The sequence below is a fragment of the Pelmatolapia mariae genome, linkage group LG17 (genome assembly GCF_036321145.2).
Source record: "Pelmatolapia mariae isolate MD_Pm_ZW linkage group LG17, Pm_UMD_F_2, whole genome shotgun sequence".
Lineage (NCBI taxonomy): Eukaryota > Metazoa > Chordata > Actinopteri > Cichliformes > Cichlidae > Pelmatolapia > Pelmatolapia mariae.
The window spans coordinates 29,974,891-29,987,730 of record NC_086242.1 but is presented as its reverse complement, the minus strand read 5'-3'; the positions used below and the strand labels follow the sequence as shown (position 1 = coordinate 29,987,730).

Genomic DNA, 12,840 nt, shown 5'->3' with positions numbered 1-12,840 from the left:
GTAGTTACGGACAGAGAGGCTAAAAATAAAGAGAACGTCTGTCTTTAAGTTTTCAATCTCGGCTCTTTTAGTTATTATCGGTGTCATGACTTTCATTTCAAGTATACTGTGCTGTCAATAAAACGCTGATCATAAAATGACACACTGTCTCATCTCAGTGACGTGTGTGAGGAATAAAGGGCATGAGATACTACACAAACAGCTTGTATTGACATGAATGCTCTTAAAGTGAAGTACTATTTATTAGCCATCTCATGATAACTGGTTTTGTTGGGTCTGCCTATTTTTGCAAACACTCATATGGGTTGTATTTGAGTGTAGGAAAAAATCTTTGTTTGGACCAGAAAACTTGTTAACTTAAAATTCCTGAAATTGATTTAATTGAATTTTATTTTACAGCACCAGACAATAACAGATCACACCTTATATTATAGAGGAAAGCACATGTCAGGTGGATTTTTTTTTCTTGTCTGAATGATTTTCCTTACAATGACCCAGAGAAAAGTTATGGAAACTACAGAACGATCAATAGGTTTTTATGACTGAACAAACATCAACCAAGTCATGTTTTTATACAGATCATTTGATAACTCTTTAAATCAGATCATCAGTATACAAAATTCAGTTGCTGAGCAACATTTATTAAATTATAAAGCCAAGTTCTGTATATTTTTTAGAGGATTTATGCAAGATAGATTTCACTCAGAACACACGTAGAAGCAGAAAACAGACTCAGTCAGCATTTATTAGCTTTTATTGAAATGACCACAAACAGCACTGGTACTTCACTGGTCTAAGTCTTTAATCTGGTCTTCAATTATTCACACATTAGCGCCCTCATGTTTATCTAGTCTTGTACAAAAAAGCGTTCCTGGCAAGTCGGCAAATGTATCACACCATGTTCACACTTCTGACGCATTCCCAGTGTCCCAACAGGTCTTCCTCTGGTACACTCAAATGTGATTTTATCATTATGTTCTGAATACAGTTTATCATCTCTTGAATATTTGAACTGAATATTATGTGTGTTCATGTCTTCTCTATTCACAGTGCATGGTCCTGTAAGACATAAAAGATAAACAGTCTTTTAATGTTAGTAAAATACATGGATGTGCAGAATATTGTGTTCTGTAAAGGACTCTGTGGCTATGATGTAAAACGTGTCATACAAATAAAGTTTATTTTGTGGTCCAAAGCTGGAATGATACACAGATGATGTACTGTTGCTGTTGCTCTTGTGTGGTGATTACATTTACTACTAATTTTGTCTAATTTCCCTGTGATTACTTTGGATGCTGAAGTCATATTTCAATGTAAACCTACTCATTCTCCAAATAAGTAAACCAGTTTTTCATTCACTGACTCCAGCATCCCTTCGCTGGCTGCTTTTTGATTTATTCACTAAAACCATCCACAATCTGAGTCTCTGAAACATTTCAGACCCACTGACTCCTTTTAGGCCAGTATGCAGCCACAGATTCTCTGGAAGGTCTATTTTGATTCTATTTTTGATTCAAACTTTGAAACTCAAAATAGTAAAATTCACAGATCTGGTCCATTTTTTTACTGTGCAAATTTTGTATAAAGGAAGAAACAACCTACTTCCTGACAGTAGAGAACAGGGATACAATTATTGGGGAATTAAATTTAAAACATCCCTGTATCCATACAACACTAAAAAGGTTTTACATCTCTGCGTGTGGAATGAAGCTGTGGAATAGACTAAGTGAAGAACTGAAGCAATGTCCCAGCATAACTCAGTCTAAAAAGTGACTCTCAGTCACTCAGTAACTCAGTCTAAAAATATGGTACAGGGAGCAGGTAGGGCTCTGATCAGGTGTACTCACCCAGTATTTTCACAACAGCGATATGTATATATGTGTGTGGCTGAGCAAATATGTTTGTAGAAGTGTACTTATCTGTAAATGTGTATATTTTTATAAAATAAAAAAATAATGACAATAAAAATGATAAATAAATAAATAATTTCTTAGTAATGCTCAGTAAACTTCAGACTGGACTATCGACACACTGAGGGTAAAGGATATTTCCAAAGAAATGACTTTGTACCTGTTGATTTCTTATGTCAAACACAACATGCTCCAAAGCATTTTATCCCCTCCTATGCCCTATGCCTAGTGTATCATATTTGATAGATACAGCTTTTGTGAGTTTTTGATCTACAACATTCAGTTCTCAAAAATCCAGCCTTAGTTTTTTGACAAAGTTCCAAACAGTAAAGGGTTCTGGTCTTTTTGTGAGAAATGAATGTTTCTGGATGTTTTTTAAAATGTTTTCTGTGTACACCACCACAGTGGATTTTAAATTGAACACTCAAGATTGATGTGCAACCTCCAGTGTTTATTTAAGGGCTTAATAAAAGTAATGCATTTGCTGTTTGTGAGTAACATATTTAATTTCATATTTTACACAGAGTTTTTCATCTTGAGAGGCTCACAAACAGTTGTGTATATTTGTGTAAATATTGACCACACCTCTGGAATTAAACAAAATTAAAAAAACAAAAGCCAAGAGGACTTTTTACGTTTCTCTTCACAGAATGTAACATGAAAAATATAAAGAAAACTTTCACTTACGGAGGCATCTAATCTCTCCAGTCCATTCACCACCTTTACAAGTTTTGAACGGTTCACCCTCCATGACGTAGTAACGCTGACAGATATATTCAACCTGTTCATTATGTTGGTACTGGTATTTGGTACTTGTTTTAGTGTCTCCATCTGAAAGATGTGGTGGCCTCCCACAACCCTGGGCAGCTGCAAAAGCATGAGCAATGGAGAAAAAGAAAGTTTAGGCAATATTTAGTCACAATAATTTTATTTAGTCACATTTTTATTTTCATATACTGTCACACATCGTTTTACATTTCAGATGAAGTATTCATCGCCTAATCCGAGTCTTGCAGATCAGCCTTAAAGACTGCTTTGTCATCACTCATAGGACTCATTGTAACTATTGATAAACTGTGTAGTACAGGTATCAAACTCATGTGTTATAAAGGAAACATTGCTGTCTTCTTTTCTGATTTATTCATCTACTGCCCTCTCCCACACCTTACAAATCCTATCCTTTTAATTCCTTAAATTATTTTATTATAAAAAATAATTTATTTTTTAAGTTCAAACTCTTCTGTGGTTAGGGTGTGCTCATCAGGTTCTCATATTTCCTCTGACATGTCCAAAGCATGTTGTATGCCCCTGTTCTTCTGTAGACAGCCACTTAAAAACACTGAAATCCTGGAAAAACAAACCTGACAATAACGTTCTCAGCATGACTTTGGGTAGACTGCAATAGTGTATCTAGGAAGAATAGTAAAAGTAAAAACCTATCCACTTAAAAACTGAAGCCATCGTGATGATCTCAGTATGTCATGGTGAGCTGCAGCACAGTTTGGGGATGGTGGGTTATTACAGAGGTTTCTATATAAACTAATTCTTCTTGTTCATATTAATATTATTATTATTTAATGATATAACTGCAACTAACCCTGAAGTCTACATTGTGGTGTGTTCAGATATTATCTTAAATGCACCACATTTCAAACAGTTTTGAGCCACTGTCTGTGTTAATGAAAACAACTTTTCAACGTCACACTTAACCAACTTCTCAGATTTAATAAACTTCTCAAACTGGTTCCAGCGTCCTTCCACTGGCTGTTTGTTTATTTAGAACAGATTTAAAAACTTTGTGTGTAACAAAAGGGAAATGTAACTCACGGTGGCATCTCATCTCTCCAACCCAATCACCATCCACACATGTTTTGAACGGCCCACCCTCCATGCCGTAGTCTCTGTCACACACATATTCAACCTTGTCATTGTGTCTGTACGGCCTGTCCTGTTTGGCCCGTCCATATGAAAGAGGTGGTGGCCTCCTACAATCCTTGGCAGCTACAAAAATGTGGGCAATAACAGAGGAAAAACCAACATTAGATACTATTTTGTCACAATAATCACATTTTCACTCTGATCTGCTGTCATGCATCATTTTTCATTTCAAGTGAAATATTTGTCATATACCCTGTGCATCACTCTACTTTACCTTAACACTGTGGCCATCTGTGACAAAGAATTAACTAGAAACAATGTTCACACAAACTAATTAGCAGAAGAGCAGATCAGGCAGAGGACATTTTACTGATAACTTGAAATGTGTTTTTGCCTCAAAACTAAGGATTGAAATCCTGTTTATTGTTAATTGTTAATTTTGGGTTTAAAGTGGGTGTAACTTACACTCATTCACATGACACCCCAAGAAATACCAAAAACAGCAATAGCAATCTTTTTCCATCCTTTGTACTGATAAACAGTAAGATCACAAGAGGACAAGTGATGTACCTTCACATGTGGGAAGAGGATTGCTCCAGTGTCCATTTTCCAAACATTCAAGCGTTGCATTCCCTTTGATGATGTACGTACTGTCTTCACAAGCAAATGTTAGATGTTGTCCTTTTTTTATTTGATCGTCTGTTACATCTGTGGTGATTGTTAGACCTGGTGGTGTTTCAGGGACTCTACATTTCTCTGTTTTGAAAAAGAGAATCAGGTTTACATTATAAATATGAAACCAAATCAGATTCAAAGTAGTAAGACACTTACTACATTTTCAAACTAAGAAAGTTTTTCTTTAAATATTTATTATTGATAGGCATTCAGTTTCTCATTGCTGTAATGAAGATGAAAATAATGTCCAATGTTTGTATGAAAACTACATTTTTTAATTTCTCCTTACCTTCACATTCTATTGTTTTAGCCCACTTGCCATGTTGGCACGTTGCAGTGCCAGTAATTCCTGCTTTATTCTTACACTGATATTGGATGATCTCTCCAGTCATGTATTTATCTTTCTCTGCTGTGAAGTCCAGAGAATCATCCATAAGCTGGTCACAGTACACTGAAAATACATAATAGTATTGCCAATATTATATACATGAAGCTTTGTAGCTCTGATTTGGCCAATGTCTTGGTGCTGAAAATGAAGATAATGGCAGGTGTGTAAACCAAGGTACACGTGCAGACTGTTGTTAGGCAAAAAACCCCAAACCAAAACAGTATATTTAAGGACAGTTAAAGATTGTGCCTTTGGTACAATGTTGGGTTATATTATTTCCATTATTTTGTCCCTCAAAGGACTAAAGTCTTTCTCTACCCTTAACCAAGGGTGGGGAAAGAAAGATGAATAAAGATGAAATATGTCAGCAGGCAGAATGACAGCCAGCAGTGTTTTTAACTTTTAAGAGTTTAACAGTTTTAAACCTTATTCACAGCAATATTTTATTTTTATGTACGTACATATACACTGAATATTGAGCTTCTCCCATCTCTCAGCTGTGCATTTAATTGTGGCGTTCCCCTCTATTGTGTACTTATCACGACACTGATAAGTTACTTCAAACCCAGAGGGGTATTCCTTCTGATAAGGAGATGTAATAACAGCATTTTCAACTTTGGGTGGAGTGCTGCAGGTCTGATTAGCTGCAAGACATGAACATGTCAAACATGTAAACTATTAATTTACACACTGTAATCTCTTTATCAATATGTGTAAAATAATGCTTAAGTTGACTCACGTTCACAGATTGCATCAAGCGATCCATTTAAATCCCATCGTCCGTCACGACAAGTTATTTCCTCAATCTTAGCAGAGTATAGTGGATTGCAAGTAATCTGTATCATTTCTTGGGATTTTCCTTGTTCTTGTAGTTCAGTACTCCCTAGTGTCGCTTCCCCATTAGGAATCACAGGAACTTCTCCACACTTTTGTTCCTCTAAGGTGGATATGATTACAAACAATCAGGCAAAAAATTACAGATAGATGAAATCAATTTCTCCATTTAAAAACGTGATCAGAATAAGCAGTGGAAGAAACTCTGTATCAATGCACTTATTGTAAGATATTACAGAAAATATTTTCACACTGATTTTCCAATTTTCTTAAACATGACTGCAGATAAAACTTAAATGTTAAAAAATGTTTAAAACAGATTCCAAAATATATTTTTTCTACCTAAACATCTTATACTCCCCATCTTGACATTGGTATTGAACAAATCACTGTGTTTGCTTCATGCTAATAACAGAAGATACTTTAATTAGAAACTTTGATTACCAATACAGCTTTCAACTCCAGACCAAACACCGTCCACACATGTGGCTTCACCCCACCAGCCTTTGCTGAGAGGTTTGTAACCATCCTCGCACGTGAAGTAAAGTTTGTCACCGCGTGGCCAAACTTTGAGGTTTGGCAACTTCGTTTGGCCACACTGAGAAGGGTCACTGCTTGTTGTTATAGCTATAAAAAAGTAAAAACAGATATTACATTTAGATATGATCAAAGAGTACTCTAAATACATTTTTGTCTTACTAGTAAGTGTGATTCATAGATTAGATGAATCATAGATTCATGACTAGCAGGGAATCCTGCTGACTTTGGCAATCCTCAATTTCGTGTGGTTTTTGATTGTCTTTATATGAGATATTTGAATGAAATTTGGATCATGTTCATCCGTTTGATTCATGACTGTCACTACTATTAGACTTCAGACTGTAGCTTTAGATTCTTACCAAAACAGCAAAAACCTCAGCCACAAGTGAGACTGAACTTTCACCTCTGCCGTCTTAATGGATGGGTTTACCCGGGCCTACGCCTCCAACAAACTAGTGAACTCAGTAGGCATTAACAAACATACTTCTCTTTTGTATTTACCACCCCAATATCAAAAATGTTGAGATGCAGTACAAAAGATAAATGAAAACATACTGAAATTATTTGCAGATGTCATAAACTGGAAACAAATGTACCATTTTAGGAAAAAAATAAGGTCATTTTATATTTGACGATAGCGACACATCTGAAAGAACTTGAAAAGGAAAGAGCCATCCTTTCTACTGTGCAGCATCCCTTCTTCTTTAACAGCAGTTTGAAAATATGATAGAATTGAGGAAATCAGGTGCTGGACTTTTGGACAGCCACTCTGTGGAATAGGCTTTTAGTTGCGCAAAGCCTTCCCATGATGTGTCAGATGTTAGTGAGCGAGGACACAAAATGCAGACTCAGGGAAGCAGATGGAGCTAAACAAAACATGAGCTGTTGATTTCAACTGATAGACAGTCCATACGGCAAAACACAAGTCAAATAATAGAATTTTTGATATTAGCGGCATGTGTAAAAGAAAACAATACCTCATCTCTCATTATTCTTATTTTTGTTGTGTATGGTAAAGACCAATATAGACTATCCAATCACTTAAACACTGCAATCCAAAGGGTAGTTGAAGAAATATTATATAAATAAATATATAAATAAATGTATATAAATATCTTATTTTAATGATTACTGTCATGTAGATGATAGAAAGTTAGACAGAGACTGGTGTTTGAGCTCCATTCACTCATATCAGCAAGGAGAGAATGGCACAATGTACTGTAAATTCATTAAAATAAAACTGCCTCTGCTTTTAAGGAGAAAAATAAAACAGGCTTTTTTTCAGCTGTGATTCTATCTGTTCTCTGTTTTTTCTACTTTAATAGAAAATGTTATTTGCTACATCAGCTGACTTCATGGTCACTATTTTACGTTACTTATTTACTGCACCGCCATAAGGAATACATTTATAACTTAAAAATAAATGCTAGAAAAACACATTCATTAATTACAGGTGACCTACTTCTTAACAATTTTTCAAAAAAAAAATCTCACTGACAGTTCTGGTGTGAAAATCTTATAAAGAACAGCAGGAGGTTCATAACAAAAACTTCAGACACAAGTTTTTGTTAAAAACAACATGCCCGTGTGAGTTATCAAGATATGGCAATAGTCAAACTTGCCAGCAGGTGTCACTTTGGAGATGCACTTCAGATTCTTTTAAATCATAGTAAAAAAGATGAATGAAGCAAAACTAAAAGCAAAACACAAGAAAAACTAACTCTCAAAAAAAGCAGGAAAAAAGCAGGATGATCAGGGAACTGACCTCCCAGCCCATTGTTCCTTCAGTGGTGCTAGTTTCAGTCATTATGCAAATGTACTGTTTATAAGATTTGGGGAAACCTGCAGCCAGCTGAGACTGAAGAAGTCACTTGGATGAGTGACAAAACGTTTGCATGTTGCTCTTATATTTTGGACAAAAATAAAGTTTGTGGAGCTCATGGAGGGATCTAAAGATGTTTTTCAACAGACTTCTGTAGAACCAGATTCTTTTTTGCATGTTGCCCGATTTGAGAGAATTCATGTTGACTGAACTTTCATATCAGATTCACTTTTCAGTCCTGAAAGCAATGCTCACCTTTTATATACATAGTTTAGACATTTGTCTTTTTTCATTAGTTCTTTACAACATTTATCTTTATCGTGAAAAACAATAGCCCACAAATAAATTAATATATTTATCCTTTTACGTTTATGGCATTTTCTTACCTGTACATTCATTAGACCCACGCCAGCCATCTTGTCCACAGATTAGAGTGAAACTTCCTTTATAACCTCTCCTGCAGTTATACTGGACACGATCATTGTACCTGTATTCAGCCTGATTTATTCCAATAATATCTGCATTAGGAAACTGTTGCCTCTTGCATTTTATCTCTGAAAAGAACAAAAACACATGTATTAAGCTTCTGCATTTACTTTGATTCAGATAATTTTGTCATGTAAAACATTCAGATACTTTCATATATCCATTTAAATAAAAGCAGCAGCTCCCCAGTGTAAATGTGATTCCATTTAAAAGTTCTGTATTTCATATTTGAATATGTTCAGTCAAAGGACAAGAAAAATGTTCATTTGTGGATTCAACATCCAGCTGAAAGTTGTTGTGGTGGTAGAAATGCTTTTTGAAAACTGTACAGATGCAAATAGTATCCAATGAGTGTTTGTGCACTCTTTTGGTTAGTGCTTGGTTAGTACACAAATACATAAGAAATGCAAATGAATGTTATTGCCATTTTCTCTCACTACGAACTATCACACAGAGTCTCTAATATTTATATAGCTGGCTCGCATGTTTTTACTCTGTGATTGAATGATCCTTTGAGGCTTCTGTTTGCCCAAAGATATTCTGCATTTATCTCCTGTTATCTCAAATATGGATTAATATTAATGAGATTAAAGTGATCACATCAGAATTTGAAGAAAAGTGAGCTAAACTTCACCATACCTTGACAAAGTGGATTCGGTTCCCACCCATCTCTGGTACATGTGGCCTGAGTGACGCCATCTTTCCTCTTGTATCCTGATCTACATGCGTACCTGACAGTATCACCCAATTTCTTTGTCTCCCAACGCCAAGAATCCCAGGAGGACAAACGTCTATCTTGTGGATGGATGCATGTAACCTCTGGAAAGAAAGAAAGACTTGATAATCCTTATAAAATTGGTCATCATCCTCATGGCTGATTGAACTACATAAAGGCAAAGAACAGTGAGCTTAGAATATGTGTCTAAAGCTTTTGTAGTTTTATACCTTTACATACTGGTCCATCATTCCACTCTCCATTTGCTTTGCAAGTAATCTCAACTGAGAGTGTGCGAGTTCTCCCAATCCAGTATCTCTCCTCACATGTAACTCTTACTGTTTCACCAGGTAAAAACCTATTTCTTTGAGCAGGTTCATATGTGGTTCCTGGGAGTGGTGTCAGTGTCAGCTGACATTTTATTTCTGCAGATGTTGGAAAATGAAGCACATAAGTCAGTGTGTTGTACCAAGACAGAGCAATACCATGACATCCAGACATCCATCTCCAGTTCTCATTAGTCAATAGCATTTAATGTATAAACTGTATGTAATTCTGTTTATGTTTACCTTCACATTCAGGTCCAGGGATCCACTCTGCTTTGATTCCTACTTTTGTGCACTTTGAAGGTATTTCTTGAACACGTTTATATTGAGGATTGCATTCAAAGTTTAGGATTTCATGCTCATTGTACTCTTTGACATTTTCAAGTACAAAACCATTTTCAATCACTGGTGCTTCACATTTTACAGCTGTTGAAGAATAAAGTCAAAGTCATGAATACGACTACAACTGCTCATAAAAAGGTACAAAAACAGTAACTACTGATTAACTTGTTGTGAGAGGAAGATTTTTGATAAATTAGAAAAGTGAAAGCGATCATTCTACTGGCAAAACAAGCAAAGTAGCTGTAATGTTTTCTTATTAATTATAATTTTAGGCCAATTTTATGATGTTTTTCCTGTTTTTTGTTTTTGTTTGAAGCTGATATTTTTTGACTCACTATGTACATAGCAGTGGTACTTTTATTTTAACAAAATAGGCAAATATTCCCCCAAACGACCTAATACTTAAGTACAAAAAGGGGTTTTTTTTTTGTTCTAAATGCATTCTATTTTCATATTCTATTCTTGTACCTTGAGTACAAATAAACAAATTTTATATGCAAGTGATAATTATTTGATTCTAAATTTTGGCCTAAATAAAACTGCAAGGGATAAAAAAAATGATGTTTTAATTTAGCAGACACTGAGCAGATTTCAGGCATAACAACCGGTGCAGTTCTGCTGTAAACCACTTGACTGAGGTGATTATGTAACATGTATGTATTGCACACTAACCTTCAAGGAAGGAGAGCTACTGCTGCTAACACTGCTAACTGTAGCCACACTCAGTAGAGTAATTTAATGACGTGTGTGTTCAGGATTATATATGGCACAGAGTGTGATACATTTAACACCATTTTATTACTGAGGGATATGATTAATAGTTTCATATAGCTCAAAATGAAATATACAATATAGAGTTGCTGCTCTATTCTCTTTCAGGTGGTTGGTGATTGTTTGGGTGTTACTACTTAATTACTCGAGAACAAATTAAATAGTAACAATAGTAAGCAAGCTTTACTTTACCGACGCATTTTGGATTGCCGGCCTCCAAACCTTTCCAGTCTCCATTTTCATCACAATAAATTTCTCTTGCCCCTTTCAGAATGTGACTGCTGGACTTGCAGCTAAATTGAACTACATTGCCGTAGGCTGCTTCTTCTGCATCTCCCATCACATTCACATTATTGGGAACATTAATTGACGGACACTGCTGAGCTGGAGTGAAAAACATTAGGAAAAAAACCCCTCAAAGTCATGACAAAAACATAAACACAGGTTGTTATTTCTTTCTACATGTATATTACTGATTGCGTAATTTCATTTATATCAGCTCCTACCTTCACAGACGGGAATAACACCATCCCAGCCTTCTGCCATACAACGTCGGAAGTTTGTCCGACTGACCATTTGAAATCTGAATCAGGTTTATAATAGAGAATTCATGGAGATTTATGGGGCTAAGCAACACAAAACAAACAAATAAAATCACAAAGAATATATGATTAAAATTATTATTATACCCTTTTTGGCAGGTGTATACAACTTCTGAGCCAAAGACAAAATCGTTCCCCTTTCTAAGTTGAAAATCGGCAAACTGGGCGTCACCAGGATGACCACATGATCTCGCTTAAAGCAAATAAGACAAAATATGGGTAAAAGTAACATAGAGAAAAGTGGAATTTGTTGTACATTTAAAAAAAAGTACACTACATATTGTTCAGCATTGCAATCTGTGATATGAATTTTACAGCAATAACTCAAGCTAATGATGTTTACCCTGCATTGGTAAGGCAAGCTCGAGTAAGCAAAACATATGCAAATACAGCAAGACATTTCTGCAAGTGTTAACTGGTTATACTGGAAAAAGATTATATTCATAAGTGAATGTTAACTTACGTTGACAATTAGTGCCTCTGTGTTGCCATTTTCCCTCTACACAGATCAGCTTGAAAAAGCCACTGTAGCCCACATTGCAGCCCACTCTCACTTGTCTGCCACCAGGGTAACTGGCCTGCATACCACTTATGTCAAAATTGCCATCGTAGAGATGGTACTTTTTAAAATCTTCAAGGGTACACGCACCTGGATTATCTGGATAGCGGTAAATAAAAATCAGTATACATGATTGTTGTGTTTATTTCAACATCAAAATATCGTGTAATTAAAATGAGAAGATCACAGAAATCACCCGAAGTACTGGGTCTTACCTTGGCTTTTCACAAAGGTCAGTGTATGCATCCACAAAAGTAGGATACAGCTTGTGGTTGTTACATGCATTTTATCTTCACTAGCCTGATTCACCAAACAAACTAAACACTGGAGTCTCAAAGACTGTTATACACTAGAGGAGCTTGGATTTCACAGGGGGGAAAAGAGATTGCTCAATGATTTACAAAAGGCTGTCCCTGCCTCCAAATATGATCTTAGGCTCGCTGGGAAAAAACAAAAAAACAAACACTTAAAACACACCCGCACCCACCCACACACACACACACACACACACACCCACCCACACACACACACACACACACACACACACAGGAAGTGATTACATATAGCTACTTTCATGACACAATTGATCTTTAGAATCTTCATCACAATTTTTAATGGCATTTATTTGCAGCGAAATAATTTCATGGCCTTGCGTGGTTACCATGTTTACTGTACAGTGACAAACCAAAGAACAAACAAACTTTTACGGGAATATTCACTTTCTTTTGCTTTCCTGTTAATCATTTGCGTTAATCAATAAGACAAACAAAGTATGTTGCATCTTGGCAAGACAAATACAAAGTGAACTGTATTTTTCACTTCAAAAGCAGATCAAATGCATCATTTTGTACTCACTAAACTGTGAACTGAACCTAATTTTTGTGCGCACATGAATACAATTGTTGTAACTATGAAAAAAAATACACGCACACAAAAACTGGTTTTGTATGGGAGGAGAGAACTGCCAAAAAACCTGGCAAGAAAAAAAAGGC

The 12,840-nt window shown here is 35.7% G+C and overlaps 1 protein-coding gene across 1 annotated transcript; it reads right to left on the bottom strand.

The window, feature by feature from the left end:
- Nucleotides 1-772: 772 nt before the first annotated feature.
- cfh (complement factor H) lies at nt 773-12,133 on the bottom strand. Its single transcript, XM_063500709.1, has 17 exons — nt 12,064-12,133; nt 11,753-11,947; nt 11,377-11,482; nt 11,194-11,270; nt 10,880-11,071; nt 9,818-10,000; nt 9,479-9,673; nt 9,173-9,352; nt 8,434-8,601; nt 6,130-6,312; nt 5,591-5,788; nt 5,313-5,495; nt 4,753-4,914; nt 4,359-4,544; nt 3,738-3,911; nt 2,598-2,777; nt 773-1,059 (listed from the first exon to the last, which is right to left on the bottom strand). Exons 1-17 carry the CDS (start codon nt 12,131-12,133, stop codon nt 848-850), a joined length of 2,844 nt encoding a protein of 947 aa, XP_063356779.1. The 3' UTR covers nt 773-847.
- Between the last annotated feature and the right edge of the window lie 707 nt (nt 12,134-12,840).